Source organism: Alexandromys fortis, unplaced genomic scaffold (genome assembly GCF_014885135.2).
Source record: "Alexandromys fortis isolate MF-2015 unplaced genomic scaffold, M_Fortis_MF-2015_v1.1 scaffold_38, whole genome shotgun sequence".
Taxonomy (NCBI): domain Eukaryota; kingdom Metazoa; phylum Chordata; class Mammalia; order Rodentia; family Cricetidae; genus Alexandromys; species Alexandromys fortis.
In genome coordinates, this window is record NW_026067916.1 from 13,787,825 (window position 1) to 13,807,810 (window position 19,986).

The following is a 19,986-nucleotide window of genomic DNA, read 5'->3' on the forward strand; positions in this document are numbered from 1 at the left end:
TGCCAGATTAGCTGTTTCTGAATCATACATGACCTACTGCTTATAATTTTCCATGAGGATTTCACAGGGTCTTTGAACTAAAAATACTGAGTTGGTTATAGTGTGCTGAATATTTGACTCTTTTCTTTTTTCAGACTTTTCATACAGGATCTCACTAGCCTTGGCTGGCCTGTAGACCAGGCCGGACTAGAACTCAGAAATCCACCTATCTCTGCATCCCTGGGATTAAAGTCCTGCACCACGACACCCAATCTTTGTATTTTTTTTAATCAGCATGCTACCAAGAATCTGATATAACCATATGGTTGGTACCCAATCACAAATGTGTTTCTTTGTAGAACTTCTTGTATGTAAAGTAGCTAAGGTATTCAACAGGAAAACCACCTTAAAATTATATTCTAGCTTTCTTTTCCAACATGAGCTAAAACTACATTAGACAAATTTCATTCAAATTGTAAAAAGTCTTTCAGACATAGGGAAGACATAAATATATACTTTGTGGTTCTTATACAAGTGTTTCTATGATGATAACACTCAACTGCCACCATCTGTCATAGGATCTACATGGACAGCCTCATAGAAAAACTCAGCATGCATAGTACATAAATGAGTGGAACCTTCTACCTCACAAGAGTGTGCTACAACAATGCTAACTCCTAAAAGATATGTGTCTTGTCTGCTCAGAGTGAAAGATAAGGGGTGGGAGGGAAGAAAATGGAGCACTGATGATGAAACGCTGGTTTTAAAAAAGGGACCATCCACACTGAAGCCTCATTCCTAAAATCCACAAGTGATCTCCTATGCCTTCATCTGTGCCTCCTTTAGCTTTGGTGACTCTACTGAGAGCAAATACAGGGCAATGACCAAGGCAATGTCTGGAAAAAAAACCCAAAACACTTTAATTTTTTAGACAAGTGCAAGCACCCCAAACAAAGGATTATTGTTACAACACTTGTTAGCTTTTCACAATCTAATTATTGCAAAGGCATATGGATAAATGTTAATGAACAAAGTCAAGAAAAACGAGGCACCTTAATGAATAAAAATTTTTTAAAAAAGGACATTCAATTCACTGACTTCTAAGAGGCTAAATATACCTCTCTATGTTACATTCTAAAATTGTATTGCCTACTAATGGTTTGTATATCCTGAATTCTACAATTAATTTTAAGGAACTGCATAAACTAAAATTGTACGCGGCCTGCAAAGGGGAAATTATTTTATCATTCATGGAAAGACAATGAAAAGGAGTAAAACTGCTGTAGCGAGTAAAGCTGCTTATGGAATGAACATGATCACTGTTACCTTTAAGCTGTGAGGAGTGTTCTGTCCACTGTGCTGCAAACTATAAGCCACACCTTGTGTTTTAGACAAACACGATCATGCTTTTCCAAAAATATATTATTATTTTCATTCCACACACAACATATTTCTCTTGTCCAATTTAATCTACATATTTAACTTACAGTGCTGATAGGAGGCACTGGGCCATCACATTTTAAGTGGAAATGACTTATTCTTAAAAAGTAGTTTTAAAAATATGAAAAAATACAAATGGGACTGCTAGATTATAGCATAAATTTTTGAATGAAAACCAAGTTTTTCTTCCTTTAAAGTGCCACAATTTAAAGCCTTCCTTTCAAGTGGCACCGAATCCAGAGCCATTTGGACTGTTATGGAATGAAAAGTTTGTGCAACTTGTTGAAGCAGTGGAAATCTGCAACATGCAATGTATGCTAAGAAGCACTCAGGACTGGGTAGCTTTTCTGAATGTGAATCCTTGTCCCCTATTTATGCAAAATAACAGTTACATACACTATAATACAGGAATGATTTCCCTTTGCCAGAAGAAAAAATTGTGTATTTCCTCATTCTTTCTTGGTTCCAACTGATAATTTCTTAAGATTGTAAATTATATAATACTCAGCTAAAATGTGTCTTCATAAATAGTTACAAAACCTGCCAAAACACAAAGGGGAAAGTATTTTTTGTTCAAAAAAGAAATGACATTTGAATGTCACACAACACAAGAAACAATGCTTAGAGACATGTTATTGTTTCCAGAAGAAGATGGCCAGTAAACTACTTAGCTGAAGACAGAGACTACCCGTCCCCAGGATCATGGTGCACAGAAAGCCAAGTGTCAAACAACAGTACCTCAAAGCAAACAAAGGTCTGAGTGTGGAGCCAGCTCACTTGTGATCCTGTTAAAGAATGAGAGCCACTGTTTAGGTCCAGTGGACTGGGAAACATTTGCTAGCTCAGAACGCTATATTTGTAGAATCTGCTAAGAATTCAACCAAGGATGTCGAAGGCATTCGCCAGCTGAGGCTCGTTTTTCTGGAACCATCTCTAACATTGGAATCAGGAAATCTGTAAACTGTGCAGCGTCTTCATGGGGCCAGCCATACTTTTCCACAAGTACATCAAAGAGGCTCCAGGGTTTCAGCTTGGTGATGTGCCGCAGTTCTCCTGCAGAAAAAGACACACACAATTACAAAAGCTCAGGTTTGCACATCCCTGAACTTAATTGGTCCAGACAGACTTTTTTCAATTTAGCAGGCAATCTAACTCTCAAAACTTTGGAAACAACAAAGGAAACTAGTTCTCTCCTCATAAGCAAGTCTCATGGAAGAACTAATGATTTTGTCCAAGCTAGCAAGGTGGATGTAAACGGATTAAGAGTTTGTATAAACAGCTCTGAGCTTCTTGAGGTACAAAAGTATACAGAATATTTGCATTTCCACCACCCGAGAGCCACTCTCACTTCGGTTTGGGTGCTGCTGTAATTTGTGAGCTGCTTACTACTTGAAGGCCTTATGCTACTGCATCTTACCATGCAGAGAAGGAAGTCTGTGCCCCTAGAACATTGCTGATCAGTTTCTCTGGCGGTGCAGATGTCCACTCACTGGGCTACACGATCTGACAGGCACATGCACACAGCCAGCGTGACTAAAGAACACAGTAACTAACTTGTCTAAATTTAGATAAAGAGCCACAAGGAGCTAGTGGAGACCCAAAACAAATGCTGTTCTTCTCTACATTTTGTCATAAAATATAAGACCTCAAGGACAATTCCTATAAAACATGAAGTTAAATTTTCTCATGTGTCACCTGTACTATGAAAGTGTTGCCAGCCCCCAATGTCCCTGACACAGCAGAGAAATGAACAGTAAGGAGGTGGCCTGTGTAAAAAAAGAGTGTTCCAGGTCACTTTCACTGTGAACAACTCCATTTCTGTGCATCTCCTACACATCTAGGAACTATGTCAACTGACCACCACATCCATACCAGGCCTTCGTATGTCTTCTCTTCCACATGCTGTAATACGTTCTCAACCTCCTTTATGCTGTGATCCTTTAATACAGCTCCTCATGTTGTGCTGACCCCCAACCATAAAACTATTTCATTGCTACTTCATAACTGTAATTTTTCTACTGTTATGAACCATAATGTAAATATCTCATTTGCAGGTTCTCTGACATGCAACACTCCTGCCCCCCCAGGGGCCGAGAACCCCTGCTGCAGGGGTGCTCTGGTGATTTGCATCAGAGGCCTGGACTATTGCACTCATGCAAACCAATTAGAAATACCCCGGCCCCCCACTTTCAAACCCAAATAAAAAGAAGATAGTATTCCTACAAATGCAAAAAAACAAGTCAAGAATCACAGCAATCCCACACCCACCTCCACCTATGGCCCTTTTCTTTCTATACTTTCTTCAGTGGCTGCTCTGCAGAATTACACCATGCTATACACAGGACTCCACAAAGAAATTTTTACCACCATGCTATACACAGGACTCCACAAAGAAATTTTTACCACCATGCTATACACAGGACTCCACAAAGAAATTTTTGGGATGGTTCCTGGTTAAAAAGAAGGTGAGAAACAAACAAGCTTCCAACTGCTAGCAACAAAGTTAAGTGCTGCTTCAATACTGGAGATCAGATCTCTAGGCTTAGTAAGGAAACAGACCCACAATTTTAGTAGTGGAAAAGGAAGACCTTCAAATAAAAACAGTTTGTAAAGATCAGGTCTATCCAAAGGCTGGTTAGAGGCTCAAAGGGTAAGTGGGCTTGCCACAAAACAGTGCAAGCCTGAGGACCTGAGTCTGGTCACTGGAACCCTGTGAAGTGTAACAGAAAGAAATGACTCCACAGAGTTGTTCTCATTTCCACACATGTGCTGTGGCACATGGCGCCCACACATACCACACATAAACTAAGAAAAATTTAGAAACAAATCTGAAAAATCACTGAAGTCTAGCTCTAGGGACATAGTCAAATAAGATCAGGGTTAGGATGGAGGCTAAAGGCTGAATATAAAGCATATATACCTGTTGAAGTTAACCTACATGTGATGTATGTGATAAAAGTCTCAAAGCTATGCTCTACAGAGTCACAGGACTTCAGATATACTGATGAAAATGGAAAGCAGATGCAAGTTAGAACCCAGCTCTCCAGGCAGCAAACACCTCCCAGGTATATTTTCAGTAGCCTAACCACAGAACGAGGACAGCCATCACTGCCCAACAGTTAAGATTACAGTTCACACACTGTAACTGTAAAAGAGGCTCAATCTTTAGTAACAGAAGAAACTTTCTTGACATTTAATTATTCTGTCTTGACATAAGTTCCCAATGAATGCACACAGCTTTAGACTAAGTACCAAAACAGTCGTTAAAACCTACCATCAGTTAGGAACACTTGTCACTCTTATAGAGGATCCAGGTTCAGTTCTTGGGATCCACATGGTGATACTCCAATTCCAGGGGACCTGACACCTGATCTCTGCAGGCCCCAGGCTCACATATGGTGCACATAAACAACAGCTCACGCACAGAAGACAAGTCACCAGGCTCACATATGGTGCACATAAACAACAGCTCACGCACAGAAGACAAGTCTTAACAAGTAAACAACACAATAACCAAGGCCACCCGCACTCATCTGTGCAGCCTGTGCCGGCATCCACGTGCACTCCCATCGCCCACTGCCTCGGTGGCCTTTGTCCTGCATTTGCCAGGCAAAACCGTGTGAGCAAGAGGACGTGCTAGAGTAGTCACACTGTTCTGGTTTGTGCCTGTTTTCTGTTCCCAGTTGTTTCTGAGTTAGCCTCACACCGACCATGTCCTCCTTCCCAGAGGTATTCCTCATGTTCCTAAAGCCTTGTGATAGTCACACACTCCGTGCAGATGTAAAGCTGGAATGATATGAGAATCTTTGATTCTTTTAAAACTTGAAACCAAGAAAACAGAGCAGAACATTGCCAACATGAAGCCTGTCAGCACTAGCAACGAGGAGCCTGTGCCCACAGGCTCTGCTCCTCACAGTTCTCACAGGTCAGCTACTTTTCAGGTAGCCTTGGAGGTTAAGTTTAAAACATTCTTGAGTTTCAACTTATGTAAATTAAAGATATGGACTACAAAGAGTGTGAGGCCAGCCTGAGATGTGCACCGGGAACCTCGTGGTGGTGTGTTTCTGTGAAACTCACCTCCCTCACTATCCCACCTTAGAACTCAGAGCTGTCGCATGTAAACGTCAGTGCACTTCTGACATATTCAATTCAATTTAATTAAATCTTTACTTTTTTATTAACATTTTTTTCTTCTGTGCATGAACATTTTGCTTGTATATATATCTATGCACCATGTGTATGCCTAGAGCCCATGGAAGCTGAAAGAAGTTGTTGGATCCTCTTGAACTTTAATTACAGATAATCGTGAGCCACCATGTGGGTGCAGAGAATTAAACCCAAGTCCTCTGCAAGAGCATCCAGTGCTCTTAACTGCCGAGTCATCCTTCTAGTCCCTTTATTACATCTGCAGCATCTGGAAGCATCTGTTTTGTGTGTGGGAACACATGTGCCATGCAGGAGTACATAGAGCAAGCAGTAGGCATTCTCCTTCCCCTGAGCTCTGGTGTCAAAGTCAGGCTATCTGACTTGGGGGCAAATTTTACCTGGTGAGCAATTTAATAGGAGCCCTGAATTTAATAACATCGTAAGAGCTAAGTCAGATGTGCACAGTCATGTTCCCACTGTAGTTGATGCTCCATGTGGGAACAAGTTTAGGTAACCTATCCTCTTCGATGAATCCATTTTTTTTGTTTTGTTTTCTCTTGGTTTTTCGAGACAGGGTTTCTCTGTGGTTTTGAAGCCTGTCCTGGAACTAGCTCTGTAGACCAGGCTGGTCTCGAACTCACAGAGATCCGCCTGCCTCTGCCTCCCGAGTGCTGGGATTAAAGGCGTGCGCCAACACTGCCTGGCCTCTCTGTAGTTTTGGAGACTGTCCTGGAACTAGCTTTTGTAGACCAGGCTGGCCTCGAACTCATGGAGCCCACCTGTCTCTGCCTCCCAAGTGCTGGGATTAAAGATGTGCGCCATCACTGCCCAGCTGATGAATTCATTTTTAACACAATAAATTCATTAAAACAATGGCTACAGATGGTCAAAGAAAACAGCCTAGTGAGGATCACTGATTTACTCACCAACCCCCTGGGGGTTGCCACTCACCTGTTGGGGAACAGAGAAAGAACAAAATCCACAGTGGTGCTGATTTCTACTGGGACACATCCTAACTGGTCTCTCCTTTACTTATTTTGAGATGGGATCTCACTATGTAGCCCAGATTGGCCTTCAATTCAAAGTGAGTCTCCAACCTCACTCCTATATGCCACACCCAGGACATTCTGGTTTCTTTATGGTCTCAGGTGGGTAATGGCCACACCCAAGAACAGATGCAGCCAATTAACCTTAATTGGGTAACAGCAGTAACCACGCTGCTTGTCTCAAAATTCAGTTCAGTTTTTAACGTCTGGTCAAGGAATGGCCAGAACTGGTACTGGTTGTGACTTCTGGAATTCGTAAGAAGCTGCACCTGATGCTTGATTTGAACACATGAAACTCACAGCCTCCTCAGACCAGTGGTAGGGGTGGAAACCTTAGAACAAAGAGAGAAAAGGATTCCTAGTAAACAATTCATGAGTGTTGTGCTGCAGATATGGCTCAACACAAAATGACAACTTTACATTCTGCTTTTGTCTATCAACTGTGGCAAGTTACACTGGGAATGGTGGTATATGCCTTTAATCCTAACCTTCGGGAGACAGAGGGAGATGGAACTTTGTGAGTTTGAAGCTAGCCTGGTCTACAAAGCCTATTATTTAAAAACAAAACAAAACTCATTTTCTCATTCTCATAGAAATACTTTCATAACATGTCTTCACTCCTCCTACTAATACTGTACATCTGTCAAAGTCCAACCCTCTTCTGATTGCCATGGTGATAACCAACCAACCAACTCTGTAAACCCAAACTCCTGGTCATAAGGGATTTATGGCCTTATCGCAGAGTCTCTCTTATATCCAAATGGGAAAAAAATCATTCTATTTACCACAGTAACGCCAAATTAAAAAGAGTATTAAGTACACAGCATGGTGGTACTGAGGCCAGAGGATCAAGAGTTAAAAGACAGGAACTACAGATATGTATCAGTGGTTATGAGTACTTATTGCTCTTGCAGAGGACCCAGGTTCAACTTCTAGTACTCACGTGGCAGCTCACAACCATCCATAAGTCCAGTCCCAGCGATCTGATGCCCTTTGCTTACTTTCCTGTACATCAGGCACATGTGTAGTGTACACACACGTACATGTAGACAGAAAAAAACACTGCATAAAATATACACAAAATAAATAAAGCTTAAAAAGAAAACCAGTGGAACCCTGTTTTTAACCCTGAGACAGATACCAAGGGTGGGGGGACAAGAATACACACTGACTTTCTCTTTGCAAATCACTTTCAAACCTAAGCACTTAAGTCCTAAAGCACAAGTGCTAAAAACGGTTGTACACACACACACACACACACACACACACACGTCCTGGGAGCACGGGTGTGGAGAAAAAAGCCCATGTGAAATGTGCCCAACAGGACAGGTACATCTCCCAGAAACTCCAGCAGGCAGGAGTAGGAAGATTTGCCACTCTGCTGTAGATACTGAATTAGGCCAGCTGCAAAACCTCAGGAGCCAAGGAGCACACCATGTCTGGCTCCAGCGCTGCGAAGGCTGAGGCTAGAGGATCAGCAGATCAAGACTCTGTTTCAAAAAGAAAAAGGACTGGGGAGATGACTCAGAAGTTAGAGAGCTCTTCCAAAAGTTTGCTTCTCAGTACCACATGGCAGCTCAAAACCATCCACAGTTCTGTAGGAACCATGTCTACACATGGTAGACTGTAGACAAAAGACCACACACACACACACACACACACACACACACACACACACACACACGGAGGGGAGCCAGTGAGGTGGCTCGCTTAGGTGAAGAGGCTTGCCACAAAGCCTATTTGGCATGAATCTGATCCCTAGATCACAGGCATTAATTAAAAAGGAGAGAAGAAACAACAGCAAAAGTGTCTTCTGAGGTCCACGTACACCCTCCCCATATGACCTCCCCAGAAGGTAAATAAATGTAATTTAAAAAGAGATGAGGAATGGGAGAAAGGAAGGGGAGTTAAAACAACTTCAACTGGGCTTTCCATGTCCTACTCAAGCTGAGGGTGTGTGTATACACACACACACACACACACACACACACACACGCACGCACGCACGCACGCACGCACGCACGCACGCACGCACGCACGCACGCAGTCTCTCATTGGGGCCTGGAGCTGATTGCTAGACTGGCTGAAGAGCCCCAGGGTTCCAGGCACTGGATTACAAACGCACATGCTTTCTTATGTAAGTGCTGGGCCTGAGCTCAGCTCAAGCTTGTGTGGCAAACACTTTACCAACTAGCTTTCTCCCCAGTCCTCACGCAAACTTTCTTTAAAGGAGAATGTAAACAAAACTGAACCTAAGCTGGTAACAACAATTAACAACACCAAAGAGGCACAAAAGGCAACAGCACCTGAGAGTTTTGTTGTCATCAGACAAGATCTTATGTAGCCTATGCTAACCTAGTTGAGGATGGCCCTGAATTCCGTACCTTCTACACCCAACTCCCAACTGCTAAGATTAAAGAGTCCCAGCTTCTTCTGAGGAGTTGTTTTTTAGGGTGTGGGGAGACCCTTGGGGCTTCCTGGTATTTTTAAGCATTGATACTGCCTGGAGACTACAAATGGCAAACAACTGTTCGACGTCACGACTAAGGGATGGTCAGTGAGAATGGTATCATTAAGACCAATCACCATGTGCACAGCACAGCCCCACACAGTGTCAAATAGCTCAGACATCTCCAAGAAAATGCCCATGGCTACATATGAAGCCCATCTCTAGATTGTCCTGAGTGCTGGGGCTAGAGAGGAGCCATCCTCTCAGTTCAATCGAGCTCCTTTCCACAGATATCTGAACAGATAGTGTGTGGAGTCAGTAAGGATTGTTGGAAGCCTGTTTTCTCAAAAAAGTCTCGCTCCACAGATACCAGATGATTCCAGATTATTTCGTGAGTACCTTCTTCAGAAGAATTCCCCAGTTGCAAAGTCTTGATCTTTTCCACTGCCCAAACATGAGTGCACTACTTCTCCCTTTGGGAGAGGATTATGCTGAAAATCAGTGTTGCATAAATACCGTTACCTTTTCTGGTGAAAAACTCCTTGGAATATTTCCCCAACATAGCGTATTTTCGAGGGACTTTCCCCAGCAGTTCAATGATCAATGCTATGTGATCTGCATTGGGAAACATTGCCAGCAAAACAGAAACACACGACAGTTTAATCAGTACACTGCATGCAGACACTATCACTGCCCGCGCAGACAGAAACGGAGCGCAACCTGAATGACCAAAAACAGGATTTGTCCAGTTGATTCAAAACTAAAAGCCAGAGGGCACTCAGCTGTCCTGAGTACCAGAACGAGGCCCGTGTCAGTGTGTCACAGCACAGACCACACTTAGTCTTCGTCGGCATGGACCAGCACAGGCATTCTGCTCAGCTGCTTTTGGAATTTAGAAGCAATGCTTTGGTCACCATTACTGCTGCTCCTGCAGCTATTCCATTTCTGTCTGCATCGTGGCGCTTTTCAAAGAGAAGAGGTACTACCTCTGCGGTTGAAGAATTCCCGAGAATATTTTCCAGACAGAGCAAAGTGCCTTGGGATACTGCCTAGCAGCTCTATGATGTGGGCTATGTGGTCTATGAGGAGAGAAAAAAAAAGGATATAGGAATGGGGAGGGCAAAGGGAAGGATGGGATAAAAGAAGAGGGGAAAAGTGAAATTAGTAAAAAATCAGAACTAGATTCAAATCAACAATGTCTGCAGCACATCCATGCAGAGGTTCATGGGAATGGCAGGCCTCAGACACCAACTGGAGCAGCAACAGTGACTGAGGCCAGCTCACCCCAGGCTACCTCAGCATTGCAAGCAAGGAAGCATGAAGATGGGCGGGTTCACAGCAGGGATTCAAGTCTGAATTCCCTGGTTTTCAACTGAGCTTCCAAACAGGACAGCGAAATGGGCAGCAGAGCCACAGAGTGACCAAAATGGACCAGGAAAACTGTGGTGGGTGCTGCCCATTCACCAGCACTTAGGGGGCTTCAAACTCAAAGCAAAACTTGTCTCTGCTTCAGTCAGACAGTAAACAATATTCTCTAGATCCACACCAAGGTAGTCGCTGGGCAACAGCACTCACCTTCATCTCTGGAATAGTCTTCCCCAGAATGCGGTTCGAACAAATAGTCTCCTGTTGCCAGCTCAAATGCCTAGGACACAACACACGACAAGCTGAACACTTCAGAGTTGGCTCAAGAGCCGGCAGGTCTTGGCTAGAGGAAGCCTACTTTTGCAGAGAACCACAAGCAGACCAAAGAACATCCTAGAAAAGCCCAACCCCTAGTTTTCCTTTCTTCCAGAAAAGTTCACAGAAGCCACAAGGGTATTTTTACGTCTTCTCATGGGAGAGGGAAGAGCTGAGGCTCTCCTCCCACTGTAGGAAGTGGAACAGAGCTATCCAGCAGTCAGCAGCAGCTCTGGTCACTGCACACTACATACAGCTTCTACACAGAGTGAAATAAGGCTAAGTTGGGAACTCAGGCAGGCCTGTGAGTCCAAGGCCCATCAGATCAGATATTGCTGGGCTTTTTCGATGCACTTAGGATCAAGGACTAGTTCCAGCATCTTGGTTATCATCAGTTTACTCATCTCTGACTCAACCAGAGGAGCACGTAGAACCAAGACTCCCTTCTCTTCTACCCTCCAAGCCCTCACGCTGCTACCTACTACCCCTCAGAACATCAGCGTGAAGAGAAGTCCACTCATTTTTACTTACTTTGCTCAGAAAAAGGCTCAGGACCAGAAGTCTGATTATTATTATTTTTTTTTAAAAAAAGGAAAGAAGGAAAAAAAGAAAACAAACTATCTTTTTCATTACATATACAGGAATCTGGTTTTGTGAGCTATGCAAAGACAGCAACCGCTACTGTGCTGATAATGAAAACTTTTTTTTAAAGGTTAAACTCCCATTTTTAGCTTCTCCCAGATTTAATGCTACTGTGGTTAAGCTCTTCCTGCTTGCTGATGCTGGTGAACAGGCAACCATGCCAACGTCTCTCCTTCCGCAAGACTGCTTTTCGCATTCCTGCTGAAGAGCATTCCCAACATTAGTCATCCCCTCTCTCTCCTAATGGCCAGAGTGCCGAGCAGGCTCCTGGAGGCTCATGTACCAGGTAACAGCTGTCCAACTAACAGCACAGCCACACTCCCTTAATTTTAAATACACGAATTACATCCTGATTGAGAAGGAGGTCCCAAAGCAGACTTGGGTCTGAGAGGGCACAGCAATATCATCTCAGCACAAGACAACCTGACAGCCAGCAGTGCAGCTGCAGCAACAGTGCACACAGACTCTTGGCTGGGGAACACACACCCCAGCTACCCAATTAACAATCATGGCAGCTGAACCAACCTCTGAGAAAGAAAATTATTTATTTGGCCCCAATTCCAAGTGGACAAGACTGTTTCATGATTGTAAAACCATCCAATAACCTGCAGGCCAGGAGGGAAATTTGGAGCCCTAAGAGGATGAAAGACTGGAGAAGCCACTGGGGTCCGGGTTAAGGAGAACCCTCAATGTGCTTCTCTTTGCCCAGCATTGATATTATCAGATACTTTTTTTTTTTTTAAGAAGATGATTATTTGAACAGCACTCGGGTTTCCATAGTACTTAAAGATGACTATCAATGAAACGATTAATAAAAAAAGAGCTTGGGGCTGGAGAGATGGCTCAGGGATTAAGAGCACTGGCTGCTCTTTCCGAGGACCAAGGTTCACTTCCCATCACCCACATGGTAGGCTCACAACCTTTTGTAACTCCAATTCCAGAGGATTTGATATCCTCTTCTGGCCTTCATGGAATCTGCCTGTATGTGGTGCATAGATATACATGCAGGCAAAGCACCCATACACATAAAATAAAAATAAATCTTTTTTTTTAAAAGAGGGAAACAAAAAGAGAATTAAAAAAAAAAGAAGAGAAAGGAAGAATAGATCCCTGAATGAATATGACATATGGCAGGGCAAACAACATGTTAGAATAAATATGACATACAGCAGGGTATACATGTTAGAATGAAAACAGCCCTCCCCACTGTGGTCACAAAAATGTTTTAATGCTAGCAGCTTTGGAAGTAGGGAACATTATTATTTTTTTTTAATCAAATGTCTTCTTTTTTATATTTTATTTATTTATTATGTATACAATATTCTGTCTGTATATGCCTGCAGGCCAGAAGAGGGCATCAGACCTCATTACAGATGGTTGTGAGCCACCATGTGGTTGCTGGGAATTGAACTCAGGACCTCTGGAAGAGCAGGCAATGCTCTTAACCGCTGAGCCATCTCTCCAGCCCAGTAGGGAACATTATTGCCATCGATATACTAAGCTATTCCACCACAAGTTCTATTATTAGTATTCAATATTAGGCAACTCTGGAATCTTCCTCCTCTCCTTAGTCTAGTCCCTTGAGGACTTTTCTCATCGCTGTTCTAAGTTTCAGGGATAACATGTCATGACCTGACCTTGCTGGAGAAGTCTAGAGAAATTTGTCAGAATTAAAATTTTGTTTTTTCATTCTGATTGTGACGAGGACTCATCATGGGGACACAAGAGCTCCCCTATTTAAACAAAGACACTGTGTACAAAGAGGTAGCAGTGAGCACACAGACTTCATGTTGATATACACTACACATTTATACCCACAAGGTGCCAAAGGCCATGAACTGGGAGATCCTGCTGCCTTTCTTGGTTGTACTTATCCAGCTACAGAGCCCAAACTGTCCTCTCAACAGCAGTAGGGGCCTCATCACACCTAGAACTTTTTGTTTCCAATGCAGCCTCTGGTCAAGTTATACCACTTGTAAAACTGGAAGGGCTATGAATTTTGCAGTAACTACTTATGGCCTTTTCAATGCTGGGCAAATTTAAACTTCAGAGGGGGAAAAAGGTGAACAAGCTCTGGTTCCTCCTCTGTGACTTGTAAGGAGGGAACTGGACTGGCAACAACCTCGGAGCAGCCCCAACAGCACTGGGACAAACGAAGACAGAGTCAGCATTTCCTTAGTGTCTCATGATGTATAAACACTTCACGGCAAGAGCGTGGTCGATGGTCAGAAGACTGCAGAGCACAAGGACAGAGACAGCCTGGTATAAGAGGATGCCTGCCAACAGCTCAACTGCTACCCACATACCTGTGATGTCCTGCTTTTCTGGTTTATATCACCAGCCTTAATATCCAAAATTGGAAGCACAAGATTTCAGGGTTCAGAGTTCTCAGAGCCTGACCCACAGCAGCCCTGGCACATGGACTTCCATATTGCTGAGGACAAATGGACAAATGGAAACTGGCCTTGCCAGGGCCTGCCCAGCACACACAGCCCATCTGGTCAAGGCATCCTCTCCTTCTAATCTGGCCTTTGCCTTCCCTCTACCCTCACACTGCAAAGCAAAAACCTCTCCACACCGATCCTGAAAATAAAGTTAACTATCACATGGCCAGTAGCTTCTCTCAGCTACTATATCTGGATTTTAGGATCTCACTGAAAAACAAAATTTTTAAATAATTTTAAATTCATTTTCTGGAATTATTAGAACAAGAACCTAGGAAGGCATCGTATTTCATATCTGGGCACATTAATCATCTCAGATAATGATAAAAGCATCTCATGTCTCTCACATCACCTAGCATTATCTGCTTAACAAAATGCTTTTACACTGGACTGGAGACATGACTCAGCAGTTAAGAGCACTTGCTGCTAAGACAGAGGGCCCAGGTTCAGTTCCTAGTGTAAACAAGGCAGATCAGTGGTAACACCAGTCCCAGGGAATCAGACACCAGGCATGTACAACGGGTATACAGACATACCACACGTGGGTGGGGGGGGCATCTATGGCCTTGGCTGTTCTGGAGTTCGCTTTGGAGACTAGGGCTGGCTTTGGACTCACAGAGATCTGCCTGTCTCTGCTTCCCAAGTGCTGGGACTAAAGACGTGTGCCATCACATCTGACCAAAAAATTTGAAATGGTTAAAATGCTTTTTATATTAGCACTACTGGACATAAAATACAGAAGATTCAAACAATGATTAAGTTCTGAACAACAGGTAAACATAATATTTACCCTGTTCTCCCCTTTCAGAAGATGAGCACTAAGCCCTGTATGGGAACCCTTTCATTTAGATATTCAAAGAGAATTTCTTTAAAAAGTGATTGCAAGAGTTGAGGGTGTGATTCAGTAGGAAGAATACTTGCCTATTGGGTGTGAACCTCTGGGCTCCATCCCTAGAACTGCAATAAAATTAAGTAATACTAAATAGGATAAACATGGTAGCACTGGAAACTACACGAATACACATGACACCTTTCCCACCAAAGAACAACAAGAAGCTGACTGAGAGGAATGTGCCAAACTGGCTGAACTTGGTGAAAGACAACCTGGTATTTGCTTATGAGTGAGGAACAATGCATGCTTCTCAATTCACAGTTTAGGGCAAATGGCAGCAATCCTGGAATCTCAGCACTCAAACCAGTCTGGGCTACATTTCAAAAATGAAACAAATAAAAAGATACTGAGCTGAAGATGATGAAGAGATGCTCAGTTAGTAAAGTGTCTGCCATAGAAGCCCATGAGTTTCATCTCCAGAACTGGTATATCAGCGCTTGTAAAACCAGCACTTAGGGAAGCGGACCAACCAAACCTAATCAAGAGTTCTAGAATGAGTTATCCTGTCGCAAGAAAACCAGAATAATCCCTGTCCTCCACATGCACGCGCATATATGTGTACATACAGTTACACACACCTGTTTACATGATGTGTGCCGATTCTGGGTTTAGTTTAGAATGCCCAAGTCAAAGGGATGTTCCTGCTGCCACCAGGAGAGGACCACTGCGTTCCTGGAGAAACAGACTCAAACTGAGGACATTTGTGCCACCATTGCTGTCTCAGGAGAGCCAGAAAATAAGGCAGAACTCTTGAGTTAGAAAGAAAGCAACGAAGAAGAAAGAGGCTTCCTGAAGCTCTGGGAGAGGTCACCTGTCAGCGCTACAAGCTTCCCAGTACAGTCACCCTCTCCTGTGAGAAGACATCTGACGTTACCCCTCGATGTGACAGGGAGCCGGAAATGCACGGAAACTTCCAGAGACTAAAAGCAAGACTCTACCCCATCAAGAGCATTAAAGAGAAGTCATTTCTAGGGAAGAGAGTGGCAAAGGGGGCTCTTACCATGCATGCTGTACTCCAAATGTCTGCCGGAGTGCTGTAGCCGGCTCCTATCAGGACTTCTATGGACCTATACTGACGTGTTTGGATATCCTCTGTGAAATGTTTGTGCTGAAAAGGAAGAGATGTGATAAGTACTGTTTCAAAAAAGAGCATCTCCTCACACAAAATCATGATTAAAATGTAAAATGAAAACTCTACTTACCACCCAACAGGCATTTCCCAGGTCAGCAATTTTTACTCTAATTTTATCTGCGTTCCGAGGATCCAGAGGGTTCACCAACAGGTCAGCTGCCCGGGTTTTTGCTGCCATGAGCAAACAGCAGGACAGTTAGCACAGGACGAGAGCCTAGCACGCGTGCACAGTGCTTGCCAAGTACAGCCTCTCTGTGGGGTAAACCCAAATCCTGCGGGAACGCTAAAGCCACTTAAAGATAACCACCGGTAACCAGTCGGTTCTGAGCAGTATGCAGTTCACCAATGCCATGTGACCACGAATACCACCTCAACACTGAGAGCATTCCCTACTACAGCTTCCTTAACTGAACATTCAAAGATATCAAATGGGGGCTGGAGAGATGGCTCAGAGGTTAAGACCACTGCCTGCTCTTCCAAATGTCCTGTAGTTCAATTCCCAGCAACCACATGGTGGCTCACAACCATCTGTAATGGGGTCTGGTGCCCTCTTCTGGCCTGCAGGCATATAAGCAGACAGAATACTGTTTAAATAATAAATAAATAAATAAATATAAAAAAATAAAAAATAAAAAAAACAAAGATATCAAGTGTTATTTGACAACTGATAAGCAAAAGCAGATTATAGGCAGAGGCTATCTTTTATGGTTTAGTGGTTTAGTTTTGAATAGGAAGATGCCAAACCAGTGTCTCAATAGCTGAAGTAGGCCATTAAGGCAGACTCAGATGATTTGACACACACACACACACACACACACACACACACACATATATATATATGACCTATAGCAGGCCCAGGCCTAGGGTCACTGAATTCAGGAAAGTTCTCAGCTCAGCCTTAGCTATGTTGTAAGCAGTTAACGTAGGTCAGCACGTTCATCTTTGTACTTAATCTGAACCCTTCCATGCTCACATTTTTGGTCATATTGAATTGGAATTTACAGACCATGAAGACTATTGAGAAAGCTCAGCTCAGTGCAGAACATTAACGCCCTTGTTGGGGAGTCATTTTTGTCACGCCAAGTTAATGCTTGTGTGTCCTGTGTCGTTCAGTGTACTGAACTGAGGAGCCATAGTGCTCAAGGGGATTCCGTTTCTTGGCAAATCCCATAGAGGAGGTAAGGTCAATCTTGCTAACATAACAGCAGGGCAGACCAAAGCAGGGCCACCAGGACCTAAACCATCCAGACAAACCAGAGGCAGGCCACAGGGTCTCAACTCTGGTCAGGGTCTGAACTCTGACATGGGCCAGACAGGCAGAGAGGTCTCTTCCTGCCACCCCCCGCATGAGGGTGGTCACATAAAACACCTGGTTTTATCAAAGACTAGGTAGGAGCTAGGGAAAATAAAAGAAACACAGACCCTCAGGAAATAGTGATAATGAAAGAGAAGGCAGTGCTCCGACCTAAGCACAGTACTCTGACCAATGGAGGAGCCTGGCTGGAGACACACCTGCAACACCACCTCCCCCACTGTCAAGAACAATTTTGTTCAAATGAATTCAAATCTTAGTTTCGACACCTATGAATTGCAAGCCTAGCAAATGACAAAGTCTTTGAGACTATTTTCAGGAAGGAATGAAACGGAATAACCTCTGCCCCCAAAGAAATGCATGTTCCAGTCAGGACAGTATCTGCCTGAATGGCCAGGACTTAATTTTGCTTTAGTCAGTGAGTAGGCAGGCACTGAAGAAACTATATAGACATTCGGTGCTAGACTTCAGGTTAGGTAGCCGGGTTGGCGGATGACGGTACCAGGGAAGCAGGTAGTTCGTAATCTACTAATTTCTCCTACTGGTTGTCTTTAAAGACACCTCTAAAAGCCGTGTGATTCAAATGCATTAGAGGAAGTCTACTTTCAGGACAACATTGCCACGTGTTTAAATAGTTTCTTTGCAGCTAACATTTGTAATGCTCACTACACTAAATCTGGTAACATGCTATTATCCTCTAGTTTTGTTATTCAAACTAAGCTATTCAGATTACAATATGCCTTAAACAATTATAGGCAATTTATTTCAATAATTTAATTGTATGAGAACACAAGAGGTGATAAGATATAATTGTGTGTCTCTGATTTTCTTTCTCGAGTGTCTCAGTTTCCATGTGAGAGGAGGGCCGTGACTGCAGCACTGAAAAAAACGCACTGAACACAGATGCACTCACACCTTTTGCAAACTCCTTCCCAAGTGTGCCTGGACTCACACTGCTTAGATTTACTCACCCCGCAGTGACCTGCCACAGCCTTTCTTTCTGATGATGATGCTAACACAAATGACTTACTGGCACTCTTTCCCTTCCAAAATGAAAAGCTGCTAACTTTTCTCTGCCTCCACTAGAACATGAATAAAAATGGCAGGTTTTAGTTTAGGAAGCACTGGAATTTGAAGCTACTTTCTCAAAATCCGATCTCTTTTGTCAAGCAAGATGGTAGGTGATGAGACGGCCGACATCACTCGGTTAAGCACTACATGTTTAAAATACGCTAAGACAAAGGTACAAACAGCCTCTGTCTAGACGAGGGTCAGAACTAGGACAATCAATGCTGATACCTGATCAATTCCTTTGACGAACACTTACCAAGGCCCTTTTTATATGCCATTATGGTGCCAGAACACAGTAAAAAGACACACTAGAATTAGGAAACTCATGTCATACACTGGTTGAAAATACAGCCAGCAATAACCAGGCAGTGATGGCACACACCTTTAGTCCCAGCATTCAGGAGGCAAAGGCAGGGAGATCTGGGTTCAAGGCCAGCCTGGTGTACATGATTGAGTTTCAGGACAACCAGCGCTATATGGAGAAAGCCTGTCTCATAAAGACGAGAGAGGCAGAGACAAAAAGAGAAGATATAGGTAATAATGCAAGCACACAAGCAATTCATATTAACATACCAGAAAACTACCTGCCACAAAGAAAAACAAACTAAGAAGACATATGGTTGCGAAAGCAATGCTGAAAATCTTTTCTTCTATTTTTCCTTTTTCATGTGAAGGTGGAGGGAGGAGCACGGCACCTGTGTGAAGGTGGAGGGAGGAGCACAGCACCTGTGTGAAGGTGGAGGGAGGAGCACGGCACCTGTGTGAAGGTGGAGGGAGGAGCACGGTGACACAGGGAGAACAAGCGCACTGTGTGTTCTGGGGACTGAATCCATGTTACGAGGGTTGGAGGAAAAGCGCCTTTGCCAGCCCCGAGAAAACTTTTCTGGGAGGACCGGTACTGAACAAAGCAAGAGCAGGAGAAAGAACTCCCAGGCAGAGGCAGGCACTTCAGAGACCCTTATCACAGTCCAGCTCACAGTCTGCAAAAGTTTTAAAAGGCCACCAGCTGGGGTGGCCCAGAGGCATCAGCAGGCTGTTTGGAAGCACAATGAGGAATGCTCAGTATTTATGGAGGGATGATTCAGAGTATCAAGCTATGTGAGAAACAGAAGCTGGTCAGATCCTTTGGGGAACAGGGAGAAGATAATGGGATATGCTTTAAAAGACACGTGTATTTCTAGATAGAGAATATCCTAAGGTTCAAGAGATAAAATACAATGTCCATCCCATGGCAACCTGATCAGGACCGACTAAAAGGATTATGGAGTAAGGACTCCAAAGAGACCCAGCAGCCAAACTCACAAGACCACTCTGCTCTGAGCCTTTGCCCTTCGGATCCGTAAGACAAGATGTCCACTGGCTGCCGTGGCTGTTCTAGCAGCTAATGACCTAAGACAATCTCCTCATCTCAACTGTCAAGAGCTATCAAGGTACTTGGAAGGCTACATCCTTTCACCTGGCACCTAAGTTCTTCAAACATCATGATTTGGCCCTGACATGTTTTTTACAGTTCTATAATGTGTACATCTCGCTCTAATGGCAAAAACCAGCACAAACTCACACCACTGCTTACTTCCGGGGGGAGGGGGAGGGAGGGTACACTGTTTTACCATACCTTGGATCAGGGAAAATAAAAAACTATTTTCAAACTAAAGAGGAGAACTGAGAATGGACTGAGTAACAAAAAAACTTTAGTTAATTCTTCAGACAATACGTGCTTAAATATTTGAAAGTATCCTTAATATCTATAGCA

The 19,986-nt window shown here is 43.5% G+C and overlaps 1 protein-coding gene across 8 annotated transcripts in view; it reads right to left on the reverse strand.

The window, feature by feature from the left end:
- Window positions 1-874: 874 nt before the first annotated feature.
- The window catches only part of Srpk2 (SRSF protein kinase 2), a 108,450-nt gene continuing 89,338 nt past the window's right edge, over window positions 875-19,986 (reverse strand). For 3 of the 8 annotated variants that reach the window (XM_050139779.1, XM_050139778.1, XM_050139786.1), the window contains 6 exons: window positions 15,921-16,021; window positions 15,719-15,826; window positions 10,636-10,705; window positions 10,047-10,139; window positions 9,583-9,675; window positions 875-2,472 (listed from right to left, as the gene is read on the reverse strand). In XM_050139779.1, the coding sequence (XP_049995736.1) occupies window positions 2,288-2,472; window positions 9,583-9,675; window positions 10,047-10,139; window positions 10,636-10,705; window positions 15,719-15,826; window positions 15,921-16,021 (650 nt within the window). In that variant the 3' untranslated portion in view covers window positions 875-2,287. Of the gene's footprint in view, window positions 2,473-4,940; window positions 7,674-9,582; window positions 9,676-10,046; window positions 10,140-10,635; window positions 10,706-15,718; window positions 15,827-15,920; window positions 16,022-19,986 lie in introns of those variants that run through there. The other 5 variants (XM_050139784.1, XM_050139781.1, XM_050139782.1 and 2 more) reach the window with 3 other exon arrangements.